The sequence below is a fragment of the Mytilus galloprovincialis genome, chromosome 10, assembly GCF_965363235.1.
Source record: "Mytilus galloprovincialis chromosome 10, xbMytGall1.hap1.1, whole genome shotgun sequence".
NCBI classification, from domain to species: Eukaryota; Metazoa; Mollusca; class Bivalvia; order Mytilida; family Mytilidae; genus Mytilus; species Mytilus galloprovincialis.
The window spans coordinates 74,561,736-74,581,381 of NC_134847.1; the positions used below are offsets into that span (position 1 = coordinate 74,561,736).

The 19,646-nt window shown below is 34.0% G+C and overlaps 2 protein-coding genes across 5 annotated transcripts in view; one reads left to right on the top strand and one right to left on the bottom strand.

The window, feature by feature from the left end:
* Positions 1 to 1,624: 1,624 nt before the first annotated feature.
* The window catches only part of LOC143048373 (organic cation transporter protein-like), an 84,709-nt gene continuing 66,687 nt past the window's right edge, over positions 1,625 to 19,646 (bottom strand). For 2 of the 4 annotated variants that reach the window (XM_076222028.1, XM_076222030.1), the window contains exons 2-10: positions 8,981 to 9,182; positions 8,154 to 8,257; positions 7,151 to 7,305; positions 6,256 to 6,424; positions 4,849 to 5,061; positions 4,089 to 4,315; positions 3,273 to 3,454; positions 2,372 to 2,523; positions 1,625 to 1,785 (exon numbers count right to left, since the gene is read on the bottom strand). In XM_076222028.1, the coding sequence (XP_076078143.1) occupies positions 1,686 to 1,785; positions 2,372 to 2,523; positions 3,273 to 3,454; positions 4,089 to 4,315; positions 4,849 to 5,061; positions 6,256 to 6,424; positions 7,151 to 7,305; positions 8,154 to 8,257; positions 8,981 to 9,182 (1,504 nt within the window). In that variant the 3' untranslated portion in view covers positions 1,625 to 1,685. Of the gene's footprint in view, positions 1,786 to 2,367; positions 2,524 to 3,272; positions 3,455 to 4,088; positions 4,316 to 4,848; positions 5,062 to 6,255; positions 6,425 to 7,150; positions 7,306 to 8,153; positions 8,258 to 8,980; positions 9,183 to 10,014; positions 10,207 to 19,646 lie in introns of those variants that run through there. The other 2 variants (XM_076222029.1, XM_076222031.1) reach the window with 2 other exon arrangements.
* Positions 12,823 to 16,817, top strand: LOC143048377 (uncharacterized). The gene is given in 3 exon segments (XM_076222042.1): positions 12,823 to 13,633; positions 15,761 to 15,934; positions 15,936 to 16,817. Coding segments are annotated over 3 exon segments (825 nt in total). The 5' UTR covers positions 12,823 to 13,413; the 3' UTR covers positions 16,367 to 16,817.

The window sequence follows — 19,646 nt, forward strand, 5'->3', positions numbered from 1 at the left end:
ACATATATTTGTTTATGATACGCTATGAATATAAACACAAGAGATAGATAACAGATGACCTTTTATGATAGTTACCTACATTTTACAGTGACAATTCAAATACCATGAAGTGATTCGGTGAAATACAATATAAGAAATAAACATATATATGGTTAAATATAGGTGTCTGTGCATATAAATTCTTACATTGGTACCTGTGGATTATCGGATTTATCAAATCTAGAAAGTAAAATCATTTTCCCCATAGAACTATGATTTTATGGAGATATAAACGTCCACTGTTGGTACTATAAGAACATACCCTGTGTACGCTGGTAACTTTTAGGTAAAGATTACTAAATTAAAGAAAATTAATGAGTCTTTTGTAGACGAAACGCGTGTCTGGCGTAATTACTAAATTTAAACCTTCGTCAAGTCAGATATACATATATTTGTTTATGATACGCTATAAATATAAACACAAGAGATAGATAACAGATGACCTTTTATGATAGTTACCTACATTTTTCAGTGACAGTTCAAATACCATGAAATGATTCGGTGAAATACAATATAAGAAATTAACATATATATGGTTAAATATAGGTGTCTGTGCATATAAATTCTTACATTGGTACCTGTGGATTATCGGATTTATCAAATTTAGATAGTAAAATCATTTTCCCCATAGAACTATGATTTTATGAAGATATAAACGTCCACTGTTGGTACTACGGAACATACCCTGTGTACGCTGGTAACTTTTGGGTAAAGATTACTAAATTAAAGAAAATTAATGAGTCTTTTGTAGACGAAACGCGTGTCTGGCGTAATTACTAAATTTAAACCTGGTATCTATGATGAGTTTATTTACAACCACTGATGCCACTGCTGGTGGGGTTTTAATACACCGAGGGTATCACAATCCCAGTAGTCAGCACTTGCGCTGACATGAATTATCATTGATATATAAACTTTTTTGGATTTGAGCGTCACTGATGAGCCTTTTGTAGACGAAACGCGCGTCTGACGTAAATAGAAAATTTAAACCTGGTATCTATGATGAGTTTATTTGCTTATGATGAAATTAAAGCTGCTTTAAAAGGTACCCAGGTTGAATTTACCCCCATCCTAAAGCATACGCAAGTTGTAGTTTTTGCAATCTTATGTACTAATAAAAGTTAATACAGCTAATTAAACCTACTCAAGAATGCATCGTGATCATGTCAGCATGCAGTCTTCACAAAAGTAAACAATAATGATTTCAACTCAATCTCAGCATTACTTGGAATCAAAATAAAGACAAGATTGAGTACTTTTCTTCATTCCAAAGTAACCCGGTTACTGTTTACTTTCTACAGCTCTTTATAACTTTCTGTTTAGTGTGAGCCAAGGCTCTGTGTTGAAGGCAGTAATAATAATGTAATCTATAACTGCTTACTTTTACTATATTGTATCTTGAATGGAAAGTTGTGTCATTGGCATTATTACATGAATTTGTAATGTACCTTTTTAATCTGTGCAATGATTACTTTCTCCAGACCATATTGGAAAAATGTACGAGCATTCCAGTTACACCCTCGCTCTGCAATTGTGTTTCGAGGAAATGATTATCTAGACTGTTACTGGTAAAAAAACCACCAAAAATTATGAAAGTTTTAATCATAAAAATTATAATAAAAAAAAATTAACAGTGCATCAGTGCTCTACAATCTAGAAGATTCAGTTTTTGTAGTAGAAATATTGTCGTCGGTAGCAAAGGCTTGGTTGGAATAGGATTTACTTGGGAAATATTTGTTTTCCTTCCTGAAAAAAAAAAAAACATTTCCTGTGAGAACACATAACCTAAAATCATACATAAGTTTCAAAGATAAAAATTGTCTTGATGCTCGTTATTTTTGTTAATAATCAAAATTTACTAAAAGATTGATAATTTGTTCTTGTACAAATACTAGTGCAAAGATTACAGATAAATTTACAACTAAATACGCCACAATGAAATATCAAGCTTTTGAAGTATCATTAGATTAGTGGTAGTCAAATATGAATTTAATTGATTTGCTCACAAATGTTTGTTTTAGTATTTTATAAAAGCATTTTTATAACAAAATGTATGTGAGGTAATAAACATGAAGCATTGAACACACTTTGGATCGGCCTTCAATGTAGAAGTTTCTTCGTCTTTTTCTGTATGCTAGCTTATTGTTTATATGGGTCTTGTTATTTCTTAAAAAAATATGGCTTTTAACGTGTTGTTTATTAATTGAGGCACATGTTGGTATGAATGCTAATACCATTGTTACATTTAGAAACACATAGCTCGATGCAGAATTAAAATTTTCATATTCATTGTAAAATACCTGCATAAAAACTAAAGCTAGTCAAGACTTACTTTCCAAATTCTTTTCCATCTTGTATTGTTTCTGGAAGCTTGTGATTGAGTGTTTCTGGCAGTAGTAATGATAAAAGACCTGCGAGGACTGAGAACCCACCGAATATAACCAATGGTAAGGCTCTACCTAGATGACCATCCACAACTTTGCTCTTTAATTAAATAAAATATGATTGTTATAAATTTATTTGAAAAAGATATTGGCGTGAGCCAAGGCTCTGTGTTGAAGACCGTTCTTTGACCTATAATTGTTTACTTTTTATACATTGTTGCTTGGGTCGAGAGTTGCCTCATTGGCACTTATACCAGGCCCGTAGCCAGGAATTTCCAATGGGGGTCGATACAATCACACTCAACTTTTTTAGTTACGATTCAAACAGAACGTCGACTTTAACAGTGCTTATTTGTTTTCAAAGGGGTTTGGTACGAACCCCACGAACCCCCTGTCTTTGGGTGTGCAACCACATCTTCTTATTTCTAAAAAGTAGAAATTTGTTGCTGTTCCAGATCTAAATTCACAGACACAAATGCCTCTAGAGTTACAATTCATGTTAATCTATTTGGAGACTGTCCTATTTGTCTTTTTCTTTTAAGCATTATTTGTCCGACATTCAAGCTGCTAACATACTAGTACTGTACTAGGATCCTTTTGACTATAAAGTACTATTTGTATAACATAAGCTGTACCAATTTTACTAAACTGTGTGTGAAATTCGACAATACATGTCTCTTCATTTATGCTCGAGGCCAAAATGATTGAAATTGCAAGAGCTGATGAAATCGTAAAATACTTTTCTGTTTAAAAACCTAAATAATGAAACTGAGTAAATATGCAACAGACCTTGTGAGAAATAAATAAACTGAATTAAAATGAGCTATTCAATGGAGTTTTATGGCTTACAACGTCAGCAATATATGGTGATACCATGCCTCCAATACGAGCACATGCTGAACTGGCACCCATACCAGCATTCCGGACAACTGTCGGGTAAATTTCTGCTGACCATACATAAATTACCGCAAACGCCGCAGCAATGCCAATTTTACCAATCATAGCTAACGTAACTGTTATTGGTTGTAAGCCTGCAGATGAAATTTATGTAGAGAAATATATTATTTGTTAGATTGAATTTAATCTGTACTAAGGTTTTAACGCAAGTTGATTAAATTTGTAACATGTTGACAATTTGTGAAGACAGTATAACTGTATCTATTGGATCCGATTGGTTGACGCAAAATTCTCTCTTCCCAGTATATTATTGAGAGTGAGATGTTATACAAAGATTCCGATTTTCTACATAAATGCATTCAATTTTCAAATTTCTAAAAGGAATTTAATTTGCATCATATAAATCGTATTTTTAATATACACAGTATACAGAGTGTAACAGTGTTTCAATTTTCTTGTCAAAAAAGATGATTTAATTATATCTTTAAAAATGCAATATCAGTAATATAAATAAGTCTTTATTAGCGTTTTTACTGTTGTTCATAACCACTATTTGTGAATCTGAATAAAAGGAGATATACACTATGCGTAAATTACAGCATTCTTCTTAATAGAAGGGCAAAAGATACCAGAGGAACAGCCAAACTCGTAAATAATCCAGAGCTCAAAGACAAGTATCACTCAAACGAAAAATGAAAAATAAAAGATGATCAAAACAATTCAAAGATTGTTTTTTATTATACGATATGTTCCCTAGATAATACGTACTTTCGTCAGCATACAGCATGGTAAAAATAGTACATATACATGCTAAACCACCTCCAACAAAACAACTGACATGTAATTTCTTTCTTCCAACTCTGTCAAGAAACACCAGGCATAACGTATAAGCTGGAAATTCTACCAGTCCCGAGAGAAAGAAGTTTAGATAAAAATCTCCACTCAGGTTTCCAGTATTCAAGGAGAGACCATAGTACCCCATACTGACTACCAACCTGAAAACGATGACAATAACATTTGAGATTGTTTTTTTTTAATAATACATTTAAATTGATCAACCAAAGCCAAATATACAATCTCATTATTTAGTACAGAAATAATAATATATAAAATAACGTCATGGGTTTTATGAATAATTTTATTGTAGATCCTGTTATCTGTTTCACTGCAATAGTATTCTTATTTGATTAATATCGATAGCTTTACCATAGAAATTGCTTATTGAACATCATTTACCCGAACTTTTATTATTTGCCTGTAGTATCACAATACCAAACAATTTATTCATAGATATAAATATAGCGGATTGTAAACGATTTTAAAAACAATTTATACAAATAAAATTTATTAATTAGTAGTTTAGCTGAGAAACTTCTTTTCTGAAACATTCATCATATTAGTAATAGAAAAAGGAAAGTCTCTACTATTTCAAACAAACACGGCATATTTTGTAGTCTCATAATGTACTGAAATTACAAAAAATCACAATCGGTATGAAACCCTGAAATCATTTAAACATTAGAGTTACCAATTAAAGAAAATGATTAATGTTCTGATTAGAAGAACCCGATCAGTAAACAGATGCCAAACCCGTCCTGTTGTTGACTTGTCTGCTTCAAGATTCACCAATGCCTTTTCTGGTAAAGTAACGTTATTTCCTTTAGCAATTTGTCTGATAATCTTCTCAGCCTCCTCATGTCTTCCCTGTGATAACAGCCATCTCGGTGATTCAGGAACTAACCTATTGGGCAACAAGATATAACGGAACGGAAGTTATAAAAAATGAAGTACTTTTGTTTATCAAACTTTTGAGCAATTTAAAATTTAGTATTAGGAGCAGATTTTTTGTTGACATAACGAAACAGTAAGCAAAACCAAGGGACGCTCATTACACATAATCATACAACGGAAAAGCATATGGCAAAATAATATTGCAAGATACAAATGGTGATTCTCTGTTTTTTTTAGTAGATCTTTTATATTTGTAACTTTGGATTTGTTTGAAGCACACTGATCTCATTTAAATCGCCTAGATGTAGGTAGTTTGACACTTACTCTGAGTTCTTAGTTATAAAACTTTACTCAGTACTTATGGTACTTTGAGCTCGAAACACTTGTTTGTTTTGTTGGTTTTTAGTCTGAGAACAAAACGTGCTCGAAAGTTTTATGACCGCAAGGCCGGATGTGCGTAGCTAATTTGTGAAAGAAATAGAAATTTGGAAAAACTTTTCAAGGAGCTTTTGGAAGACCCAGTAAATAAATAAACTTATTTTATTTGGATATCCAGCACAATGAGGAAAATCCAGCTTTTCACGTCGATTAAAAGGAAGGTTGAAAGAATATCACAAGACATAAAAATTATCATTCTTTTGAATTATGCTTTTTAAAAGGTGACGTGGAAGTATATATTGGGTTTCTGAGTGAATTGTCAATAACAAGTCTACTATCAAAACATTTAAGGTCTAATATTTACACAAAACAAAAAACAAAAGCGTATTGTTCAGGGACAACAACATTTTTGTTGTTGATGTAGCAGGCCTAGGGCAGGTGTTTAGCAAATGAACTGAATATTGTGATGCTAATTGTATATGCAATTAATGCCTATTGGAACCCATTGAATTCAATTTCATACAGTTAACTTGTATATTATATATTCATGTTCATTTGAGTTCATAAACACATGAAATCGCGTATCAATGTAAATCTTCAGAAAACACAAACATGAACGAAAACAATTAACATTGTATTAGCTAAGGATATGATTAAGTTTTTAAAAACGATAAGTATTTTTGGCTTTAGTTCCATTTGCTTTTATATTTACAAAGCATATGTAGGATAACGTATAATTTACTGCAGATTAACCGACGAAATGAATTGTCCTGTCAATTCGAGTTTTGAAACAATATGCCTCAGAATAACATCATTTATAACTCACCACCAATATAACAGAAAGAATACTGACGGTACTGACACAGCTATTTCTATATACTTCCATTCTCTAATGGCGTAGGCAATCCCAGCTAGAACAACAAGACCAATAGCAAAGAAATATTCTATTACAACACCAGCCCAAACACGTTTTGAAGGCCCAACTATCTCCATGCCTAAAAGGATATATTGTTATTGATAAAAGACTGATTTATCATTTCATCATGTATAAAACATTAACTCAAAAAGAGGTTTTATGTTGCCGCTGGGCATAAAACAGTCATCCATTAGCCCTTTTAACTTATAAACATTGTCAAATTAGGAATTATTAAATTATTAGGTTAGAAAAAACACGTTTTTAAGTTCGTTTACGCCTTATCACTCTGTATTTGAAGTATCACGACAAGTATCACTAGTGAAGCAGGAATTGCTGACCTTTCCGAAGACGTCGACTGTTGATTGCACTTGAAATTTAGATATTCGTCTCAAAGCCACAATGACGCCTTCAACACAGAGCACACACAACTCAAAATTAAAGAATGGAATGTTTCAATATGTCGATAGCAATTAAAATGCTATTAAAATAAGCAATGAAGGTTGACATAGACCCAGAATGATATTACACAAAATATTTTAGACCATTAAGGGCAAGGACATAGACAAATCGTGATCCTTATACAGTAATAACAAAGCTTATGTACATACATATCTTAGGTTTCAAGTTATGCTTAAACAAATTAATAAAAAACGCACAGATGTTTCATTCTCCGCAACAAAGACTAGCGATATATCATCAGACTTCATCAACGTCTGTCTAAAATTTACTCTTTAGAAATTGAATTAGTAATAGCCGTTATCAGTATTTTAAGTTTTTCATTTGATATATTATTCTTTACACTTGCCTAGAACAAAGGCAGTCATAAATAATCCGGCACAGGAAAAACCAACAATGAATCTCAATACACAAAACACCCAGAACGAGGGTGCCCAGGCTACAGCCATTGTAGATATTAAAAGTAGCCAACTCGACAGGTATAACGTCTTTTTTCTTCCTATCCTTAAAAGAAGAAGAAATAGTTTTAGAAATAGAGATACACTGTCAAAAGTTTTTATAATGATGTATTGGTTCTGTTACCATTTCTTCCTGCAAAGAGTATCTTTGTAAAAAGTTATTCTTAAAACTGCAGTTATATGAACTAATAAACCACTCTCGATTTAGTCCATAACCGGAAAAAATCGTCAATTTTGTGCGCCTTTGTAACGTCATTTACCAGATAAAGGGGGTCGCCTGTTTCCCTGCTCTATGTACTAGTAAACTTGGCATGTATAATAAGTTTGTTCCTGTAACTTTGTCAAACTTTCCGGACGAACACATCAACTGTAATTTATTGTCGAATGTACCAGGAACATATCAATTGACATCTAGATATACTGTTCCCATATTGTACAAAAAAAAAAAAAAAAACTACAGGAAAAAAATACAAACAGTATTTTTATGATGCAGATGATTTTAGAATGATTGGTTTCTGACCATATTTACGTAGTCATTCGATTCTTCTCTTCAATCGGAAAATTTATTTCATTTCCTAGAAGCAAAGTAGTAAGTCCTCATTGAAATCTACACATTCAAAAGGCACTGGAATTCTTTTGTCGCACATTTGAGCAAAATACAATGTAGTTCAAATGTTCTTGTCTTCAGTATAGCTGCCTGTTGTGTTTCTTATAATTGATCTTTGTTCCGAAATCTTTTGTTTTTTGGCAACTTTCAGATTGGTTTTGTAAATGTAAACAGCTTTTGAACATGCAAGCTAATTTTTGCAATACTTATTTGATATTGTTGTAATTCCTAACATCATGAGTACATTTCTAAGAAACTTGATGGAAAAAGTAGTATATAATACTTACATATCTGACAGTGTACCAAGACCAAATGCCCCTGCTAGTACACCACCAAAAAATATCATTGACGCATGCGATGTTCTTAACTCGTCCGTACATACCAAATTTTGCTGAAAGGTATAATGATCTATAATGGCATGTCACAGAAGTTAGATGTTCAAATCAAACATCTTCGGAACTGTATGTAAAATATTGATGACTATTATAATTATCTGTAAATTTATTATTTAAAATTCAGTGTTAGGAACATATTTTTTGTTGACAAAACAAAACAGTAACCAAACAAGGAAAATTCATAACACACAAACATACGACGAAAAAGCCGAGGGCAAAACAATATAGCAAGCTCATTTTTGGGGCCGCCTAAGCTTCCTGTGTGGTGTAAGCCAAGGCTCCGTGTTGATGGCAGTCGATGATTTACTTTTACAAATTGTTACTTGGATGGCACTCAAACCACACCTTCTTATCTCTATCCAAACATCCTTAGCTTTAATTGTTTTGAGTGGTGAGCGTTGCTGTTGTTACTGTACATGAATCCGTTTAAGCATTTCGGACGCTCTTTTGTCATGTGTTTTTATTTATTTCAATGTCTGTGACAAGTTGACGTTATTTTTTTAGAAATGTAAAAATCATGGATTCAACAATTAGTATGAGTGAAACTGTTCAGGAATAAGTCTATACAGGATCTTAGTGATAAACAATTTGAAAATTTAAAATCGAAATTTTAAGGATCGCAAACACATTATTTGGCCAAAACAGGGCAACACTAATGATTAAAATGGAAACTTTTTTAACCAATAAAGTTCATGTACATGTAACCTTAGGTTTCTTACCTCACTTGTGAATGTTGATTTGAATATAGATTTGTCGTAAACCCATTGGTTACAAGCTACAGAAATATTGTTCTTGATTAACTTGCACTGTGAATATTTCAACGTTTCATCCGTGGAATCAGGAATCATCAAGTTGATCATCTGACGATGAGCCTCGTTTTGGATTTCAAATGTATCATTTGACCATCCAGGCAATGCGCACCTAAAATAAGATTTTTAATGAATGTCTGGAAGTGTGTTATAACTGTTCATGTAGGCTGGGAGTTATTAAACCAATGCATGCAAATATACTATATACTTTGTTTGCGCTTTTTTATATTGATTAAGAATCAATATTTGATTTATTTATTGTTGATAGAAAACTTTGCCTGCTGACTAACTTTCGCGGTTTTTATTTTTTGCAGAAGCTTAGTGATTTTGAATATGACTAGCAATCAACACAGAATCATGGAGCACGTAAACAATAAGTGAGATGGTTCAGCGATGTTTATTTTGTGCTTTGGGTATATTGTCAAGGATTCTAACTATAGGCATCCGTACGGCCTTCAACAATGAGAAAAAACAATACTGTATAGTCTACTATAAAATAACCCCACAAGAAATATGAAATAATTCAATTAAGAAAAACTACAATGACATAATTTATGACAAAACAATTTACAACGAACAAATATAGCTGACATGAACAAACGACAACCACCACTGGACTACATGCTTGCATGGAACAGGCACATGAAATGTGTCGGGGTTAAACATTAAAACATCTGTGTGAACGCTCTCACTTCTTTCCCCCTTACATGGAACAGAGGTGTAACAGCACAACGGAAGTACAGCACATTATATTAAGAACAAACTATAAAAACCAGTTGAAAAAGACATTACTCATCAGATGTATAAACAGAAATGGACTGCTACTCAAGAAGAGTTTAAATGACATAGAGTAAAACAACAGTATTATTGCATTACTGAGGTGACAAATCTCTGAACAGTCATAATTTTATATATCAACCCAGCCATTATATCGCTGTACTTACCTATGTTCTGGTGCAGCAAGAATAAATACAGATAAAAGCATGTGAAAACAACTTATCAGTGGAATCATACATAATGCCAAGTATACTTTCTTTTGGTATGGTCCAAATTCTCCAATTATTGTAAATAATGAATCAAAATCCTTGATGTTTGACATATCAATTTGACTTGGAAAAAGACAAATATAACACTGATGACCTCTACTTATAGCATTACAATGTTACTGTGTATATGTATTCTGAATAGGTATGTTAAGATATCAATCACATTGTTGTCTTTGTACAAGTACATAGTTTAATATACGGAAAAACTGAATATAGTATCAAAAGTAATTACAAAAATACCTTAAGGGAAAGTTCATAATGCTAACAAAATCAGACGAAAATATCTATCAACCATTAAACATCTGCAATATTCTGGACAAAGATGCTTCAAAACTATGCCAACTGCATTTTTTAAGTGATAACAATAAACGGTCAAAAAGTGCATTTATATTGAAACATCACTGACTTGGCTGGTCTCATATCTTAAGATAGAGGCTTTTTATATTTCAAAACTGATAAAGATAAAAAAAAACGAGGATTTGTCGAATTTCTATAATACAGCTTGAAATCACGAAATACGATAGACATACAGAGAAGCGACAAACAAACAATGCAAGTTGTTTACGTTAAGTTACTCACGACATGTTGGGATAAGGTAATACATATAATGATATAATAGCAAGAGTCAGAGGAATTGCTTTCTATTTTATTCTAGTTTGCTTATTATTCAAGAAATTAGTTTTTAAACACCACCTAGGTCCTACTGAGAGAAAAAAAAAAATCCATTTACATTGTCCGGTTGCGTTTGCATTATTTCGGAGATATTACATAAATATTATATTTTATCTTACCTCCTATAGATTTATAGAGATATGATTGGTTAAAGGACTACACGTGGTGACTTTGTATATTTGATATAGGGTGTCCTAAAAAATATAGGGTTAGTTACCATATAGGGTTAGTTACCATATGGGATTAGTAAAGAGTTACTTCCCTTTCAAAACAAAATCGATGCCACAACCTTTATAAAAACAACACGGTGTTGAGGAAAAATCTGAAAGGATGCAACAGACGAAGAAATTGATGAAAAAAAAGTTTGGAATAAGTTCATAAAACATAAAGCTAACAAGTTTTTATTGTTGGCATATCGAAGTTACTTTCCTTTCAAAACAAAAAAAAAAGAAATCTGAAAGGATTCAACAGACGGAGAAATTAATACATGTAATGAACGATTGAAATAAATTCATAAAATAAATTTAAAGCTAAAGAGGTGCTATTGTTGGCATTTGTTTTCTTTATAGACAAATGCAAGTAGGATCTTGATACAAAGTATTGAAGACTTGATCACTCTGATAGGCCGCTAGTCCAAATATCCGTCAGTAAGTTAAATTCGTTACACGGTGTGCTAGTGACATAATACAATATATATGGGGTCAGTAAATTCCATATATTTCGTATTAGGTCACTAACACACACTATAACTTATAATATCTACTGATAGTGAGCAACATATATATATAAGCTGAAAACATCAAATATACTCTATACATGGACACATAGAGTCTTCAATCTCATATTCAAAAAATGTTGAGAAAACTTTTTTATGACATTTATTCTAGGAAAATATACGGAGCCCCGCTAGGGACATGCAAAGAAAAAAAATATATTGTGCGCACAAAATAATATATTGTGCGCACAACTCGATTATATTGTGTGCACAAAATAATATATTGTGCGCACAACTTAAATATATTGTGCGCACAAAATAATATACTGTGCGCACGAAATAATATATTGTGCGCACAATTTAAATATATATTGTCCGCACAATTTAAATATATTGTGCACACAACTTAAACATATTGTGCGCCAAAAATTAGGAAAACAGTTTTCACTTGACCATGAACTCATTTTATTGATCATTCAACAAGGTTAAATGTTCGTGGTTTAGCCGAAATATCAGATACCAAATGCAATAGTTCTTCTATATTTGGTTGTATGAAACGATTTTAATGTCTAAATGTCAACTTGACAGGTGTCATCGGACCTTGACCTCATTTTTAGGGTTAAGTGGTCCGGTAAAGTATTTTTTTGTGTTTTAGTGTATTTCTCGGATACTATAAGCATTTAGCTAGATATATTTGATGTACAGAATGTTTTTATGGTGTAATTGTCTATCTTGCAGTAATATTAATAGAATTTATGTAATATACATAAATTCGGTTATTCTAGTGGAAAGTTTTAATCTCGGCCGTTGCAGTGCTTTCCTTTATAAATTCATATGTAGTCGATAAGATGTATAGTGGTGACGTCAATTTGACGTTAGCGTTCTTTTTAACTTTGAGCTGCAAGTGAACAGACGTGTAATAGACCACTTTCGAGTTCATCCGTCACCGGAAAAAACTCGTCAATTATACGCGCCTTTATCACCGTCATTTGTGCGTTTAGGGGCGTCGTCACTTCCTTCCAATGTTGAGCGAGTGGTTGGAAAACTATAATTCTATATTGTACGAATTATTCGGCAAATTGAATTCTCAAAATTGACAATCAACACTGCTGTCATTAGGGAATTGTCAGTAAGTACCTACATAGCAACCATTATTTCTAGTTTATCCTGCACACAGACGATCACTAAGACGCTTGATGAACGTAAATAGTGCAGGGATACAGGCGAGCCCCTCTATCTGGTAAATGACGTCATAAAGGCGTGCATAATTGACGAGTTTTTGCCGGTGACGGATGAACTCGAAAGTGGTCTATTACAGAGAGAAGTATTTTGAAAATATCAAGTTGAATTGCTATAGTGGATATTAAAGTTGGTATTTTATATATGTATAATAGGCAAAGAGATATATGGATAATACAAAAAAAAATTGTTTTAATAAAAAAGAATTGTAAAATAGTTAGAAATTGTTGAATTTCGAAACGGCGTGGCCGCCACGTGATGCCGAATATGAAATAAAAGAAAAATTATTTAATCACAATACTACTTAAGTTAAAGAAATGATATTTTTGTTGTGACTTTATATTTGGTGAACAATTCACCCAGTGATTCTGCTGCGGAAGTAATTACTTCGTAGAACACGACATACTATCAATTGAACAAAAACGATACATACATCGTTTGAACGGCTACAGCTTTAAGATATATTGTCATTGATTAAAGACTTTTGGTTACACACACAAACAAAACGAATAAATTTAAATAAGTAAATAAATAAATTTAATAAAAATAAATGAATAAATAAATCTATTTGTGAGTTTCAGTATGTTGAGAAGAGGTACCAGGAAGCGTACAGCATCAGCGAGAGCTGGAGTAAGAAGGGAGTTTCGTCACGGGCGTCAGTACAATCATCTATGACGGTTACAAGGCCTGAGGCTATCTATACAAATTCTGGACATGACGGCGCTGCCATACCAACAACTTCAACAGTATCAACGACAAGAATGTTGATGTCAACATTTTCTAGCAATCAGGACAACTCCGTCCACATTCCGGACATGTTACCATGGCAACCGAGACGAGCAATAGACCTCCAGCCAACTGTTGATAACACACAGTTTGTGTCACAAACAGGTAATGTGACCAATAATGATTATGTACAAATTCCCAATAGAATTGAAAGTGTTCATGAGAATCTAGGCATAAATGTAACACAGTCAATTAAAGAAAAAATATTGAAAGGGGAATTCATAGATTTAGCTTGTCTATTAAATAAATCAGTCAACACGGGTTCTGACAAACAAAAGTTGACATGGGCTCAAGGGGAATTCATTTTACAACCCATTTCTCAACAATCAAAAATTACAAATATTGAAAAGTGGACAGATGCTTTCATCATTTTTATTTATATTTATTGTGCTGTGCACGTAAACCGAATTAAGGAATTGTTAAAATACATGCACACAATACGCCTTGGGGCTCAAAGAAACCAAGGTATGGGTTGGAAAAATTATGATGAGCAATATAGACTAAGAAAAGCTCATGAACCATCCAGTTTATGGAGTAATATAGACAATGAGCTTTGGTTGTTATATATGCAACCAGTGAATACTATCTCAAATGTGTCCTTAAATGTATCTAATAGTAATATTCAAGACAGTAGTGGTCAAGGTTTTATGATGTCATAGGGTCTATAAAAAATAAAAAGCCTTTTTATTCAATTAGAATAAATAATGATCTCAGAGAAGATGCAAAAATTTGGCTGATTTTTATGGAACATTTTAACGGAGATTGTTATCTATCAGAAAACACGTGGATAAAAAATGAAACGTTGCATTTGTACACTGACAGCTGTGGTAACTCTGATTTAGGTTGTGGTGCATATTTTGATGGTAAATGGGCACAATATAAATGGCCGGAAGCATGGTCAAATATGCCAATCATGAGGGACATTACTTTTTTAGAGTTAGTTCCAATTGTTTTAGCTATGTTTATATGGGCATCAAATTTCCAAAATCGAAAGATTTTATTTCGAATTGACAATATGGAATTAGTTAGCATTATCAATAAAAGAACTGCCAAATCGAAGCGTGTGATGGCATTTATTCGCCCCCTTGTTCTTTTTACAATGCAGCACAATATTCAGTTTAAAGCACAACATATTGATGGTTGTAAAAAGGAAATTGCAGACTCGATTTCTCGTTTTCAGTTGAAGAGATTCCGGGAACTAGCACCCGGGGCCGAGTCGGTTCCAGAAAACAACCCAGAAGAGTGCAGAGATTTGATATTGAGTCTGAAACAAACAGATTAATTAATTGTTCGCTTGCTCCTTAATACAATTCAAGCTTATCAACGAGCTTTAAATGCTTTGGCTAAATTTAGGGATAGTTTTGATTTAGATCATAGTTTTCCAATACCATTGAACCACATTACTCAGTTCATTGCATACATGTCTTGCTTGGACATGGCTCCATCTACGGTGAAATGTTATATCTCAGCTATCAGTTTTTAATAAGATTAATAATTACGAAGATATGTCTCCATTAATTGTTGTAAGGAAAATGATTGATGGAATGGCAAGGTCAAAGTTGAAAAGACCTGACAGTAGATTACCTATTACTTTAGATCTGTTAAAAAATATTATAAAGATTTTGCCCGCATTTTGTAGCTCCAGATATGAAGCTGTCTTATTTTCTAGTGCTTTTTCAATGGGATTTTTTGCATTTCTGCGAGTTGGTGAAATGAAAACTGCATGTGGCAGGGAAGGGTCTAATCATGCCATAAAAATTGAAAATGTGGAGGTTACTAATCATAATATAAAAATATACTTGGCGTCTTCAAAAACAGACCAGCTAAGTCGAGGGACTTCAATTTTTGTGGCCCGACAATCAGATGTTGGAATTTGTCCGGTAAAATTACTGCAAGAATATTTAAAGATTCGACCTCGAATTAGTGGTCAATTATATTGCCACTTTGATGGCTCTCCGATGACTCGATATCAGTTTTCAGGAATTCTAAAACAAGCCCTGGGGTATATTGGTTTTGATCAATCAAAGTATGGGACGCACTCATTTAGAATCGGTAGTGCTACTTCAGCAACTATGCTTGTTTTTTCTGATGAGCAAATTAAAGTAATGGGTCGTTGGAATTCTGATACTTTCAAAAGTTATATACGAATACCACAATTTTGAATAAATTTCGTTGAATTTGATGGTCAATTTAGAATATTTCATGTCAATACATACATGTATTAAATTGTAGGCCAAGAAGTGTCAGTATGGATAGTAGGCTCATCTTTGATAAGAAATGCATTTGTACACGCAAGAAGTAGAACAGGTGGTGTAAATTTAGGTCTCCATAGAATAGGAGTTAAAATTTGGTGGCAAGGGTATGGTGGCATGGGTTTAAAAGATTTGAATCAACAATAAAAAGACTGATGAAATATGAAAAGCGCCGAAATATCTTGTCCTTCATATTGCTGGAAATGATTTGGGGAAGACAAAACTAGGGTTTTTAAGGAATGAAATCAAGGCCACCTTGGAGAAGGTACAAAGTTATCTACCCAATAGTTCGATTGTCTGGTCTCAAATTTTACCGAGAACAAATTGGCGTCATTCAATAAGTCAGGATAGCATGATGGCATGCAGAATTAGGATAAATAGTGCCATTGCATCATTCGTGTTAAAGAATGGGGGGCATTATATAAAGTATCCAGATATTTTTCCTAATAGTACTTTTTTAAAGGAAGATGGTGTTCATTTGACTGATCTAGGAAATGACATATTTCTGAATAATTTGCAAGGTGCGCTTGAAATGTTTATTTGTTCTGGTTCTTATACATATCCAGATACATTTGGTACTATATAGTATGTGTACATCTTAAGAAATTTTAAAACAGTATTGGCCACAGTCCTATCGCAGCTTCATCCCCACTTTAGTGGCGGTTGATCAGGTACGGTTGAGTTTGACATATACCGTACCTAATCAATTTGGCAACTTCGCTGCGTGTGATAAACTACAGTTACAGTTGTCTATATTTTAGTGATATTAAAAGTACATTTTGTGGATCGCTGTATCCCAGGATCCAACAGCTAAGTTAGTTGATCGCTGTATCCCAGGATCATACATCTATCTATCTATATATATCTATCTAGTTATCTGTAGGTTGCCAGAGGTAACCAAAAAATGATCTATACATCTATGAATCTAGTTATCTATGAATCTATCTAGTTGAACAATATATATCGTTGAATCTATATGTGTACATATTTAAATTTGTGTTTAATAATAAAAAGCTGTGGTCAATACTGCCAATAAATCTTAGTTTTACAAGCCATCTCGAATAATCTGATCTTGATTTTATATTCATGGTTCGTGTTATTTGATTCTTGTTTCGGTCTGTTTTTCAGATACTATAAGGAATAAGTGAACTTTATTTGTTTTATGGAATGATTGTAATGTATATATATTTGTCTGACCTTGACTTTATTTTCAGGGTTTATTGGTCAATCTTAAATATCTCCGAATTGGTCTATTTTTTAGATACGATAATAAAGGTATAGTTTAACTGTATTTAATGTACAAAATAATTATAAGGCGCGCATGTTTTATAAGGTTTGTTTCTCAGATACATTTAGTTCTTCAATACAGCAAGAAAATATCGCATCCAAAGGCGCGCTTCAGCTGGCCCATAAACAAAAATACTAGTTCTGCGATAATGGACGACTAGTGTGGATCTAGCCGGCGTTAATATTCATGAGGCTAGCCGTCAATAATATTCATGAGATCAAAACCGCGTTCGATGAAATGTTTTGGGTAGTTATTAGATTGTGACAATAAAATAACTTTTGCTGTTAATATCCATTATGGTTATGCTATTTAAAGCAATATAAAGTAATTAGGAAATAGTAAGCCAATAGGTGTCTTCTGCAAGGTCCGCGTCATTTAAAATGAAAGTAAATGAAAAGTTTAATTGCATTGCCTCACACAACACAAAACAATTATGAACATTAAAATGTTGTTATTATTGAATCAATGTAAACTATAGTAATTAAAACAAGATGATTAAATATAGGGTAATTAAATGGAATTAATTGTCATATGGGCATTCCATAATCTGTTCGTTGTCTACAAATATAGTCCAATTCTAAAACTAAAATATACAATACTACGATAGTATCACACAATTAAAAAGATCAGAAAAACAAGAAACATAGTTTATTGAAGGAATATAATAAACAGAAAAATAGAAACTGTCAATTACTATTTCAATGACATAATTCTTCAAAATTACGGAGATCAATAAGAGCCTTCAAACTCAACATTACCAGTCCATTTAATTGCCTCTAAAATGGCCCATAGCACTTATGCCCTAGACCCGTACGAGTTAGTCAGAAAAGGATAAGGGGTTACCATGGTATATCACAAATTCGAAAATGAACTATTGCTGGCTGGCCAAACGAAGAGATTCTCCACGTGGGCAATGATACAAGGGGAAGAGGTATTTATTGCCTTTAAAATGGCCCATAGCACTTATACCCTAGACCCGTACGAGTTTGTCAGTAGAGGGTTCAAATGGGGGATATGGTATCCCGGATACAACGAATTCGAACTGAACTATTGCCGGCTGGCCAAACTAAGAGATTCTCCACATCGACCATTATACCAGAGGTAGAGGTTGGTATTGCCTCTAAAATGGCACATAGCACTTATGCCCTAGACCCGTACGAGTTAGTCAGAAAAGGATAAGGGGGGGGGGGTACCCTGGTATATCACAAATTCGAAAATGAACTATTGCCGGCTGGCCAAACGAAGAAATTCTCCACGTGGAAAATGATACCAGAGGAAGAGGTACTTATTGCCTTTAAAATGGCCCATAGCACTTATACCCTAGACCCGTACGAGTTTGTCAGAAGAGGGTTCATAGGGAGGATATGGTATCCCGAATACAACGAATTCGAACTGAACTATTGCCGGCTGGCCAAACTGAGAGATTCTCCACATCGACCATTATACAAGAGGTAGAGGTTGGTATTGCCTCTAAAATGGCACATAGCACTTATGCCCTAGACCCGTACGAGTTAGTCAGAAAAGGATAAGGGGGTACCCTGGTATATCACAAATTCGAAAATGAACTATTGCCGGCTGGCCAAACGAAGAGATTCTCCACGTGGGCAATGATACCAGAGGAAGAGGTACTTATTGCCTTTAAAATGGCCCATAGCACTTATACCCTAGACCCGTACGAGTTTGTCAGTAGAGGGTTCAAATGGGGGATATGGTATCCCGGATACAACGAATTCGAACTGAACTATTGCCGGCTGGCCAAACTAAGAGATTCTCCACATCGACCATTATACCAGAGGTAGAGGTTGGTATTGCCTCTAAAATGGCACATAGCACTTATGCCCTAGACCCGTACGAGTTAGTCAGAAAAGGATAAGGGGAGAGGGGGTACCCTGGTATATCACAAATTCGACAGTGAACTATTGCCGGATGGCCAAACGAAGAAATTCTCCACGTGGAAAATGATACCAGAGGAAGAGGTACTTATTGCCTTTAAAATGGCCCATAGCACTTATACCCTAGACCCGTACGAGTTTGTCAGAAGAGGGTTCATAGGGAGGATATGGTATCCCGATTACAACGAATTCGAACTGAACTATTGCCGGCTGGCCAAACTAAGAGATTCTCCACATCGACCATTATACAAGAGGTAGAGGTTGGTATTGCCTCTAAAATGGCCCATAGCACTTATGCCCTAGACCCGTACGAGTTAGTCAGAAAAGGATAAGGGGGTTCCCTGGTATATCACAAATTCGAAAATGAACTATTGCCGGCTGGCCAAACAAAGAGATTCTCCACGTGGGCAATGATACCAGAGGAAGAAGTACTTATTGCCTTTAAAATGGCCCATAGCACTTATACCCTAGACCCGTACGAGTTTGTCAGTAGAGGGTTCAAATGGGGGATATGGTATCCCGGATACAACGAATTCGAACTGAACTATTGCCGGCTGGCCAAACTAAGAGATTCTCCACATCGACCATTATACCAGAGGTAGAGGTTGGTATTGCCTCTAAAATGGCACATAGCACTTATGCCCTAGACCCGTACGAGTTAGTCAGAAAAGGATAAGGGGAGGGGG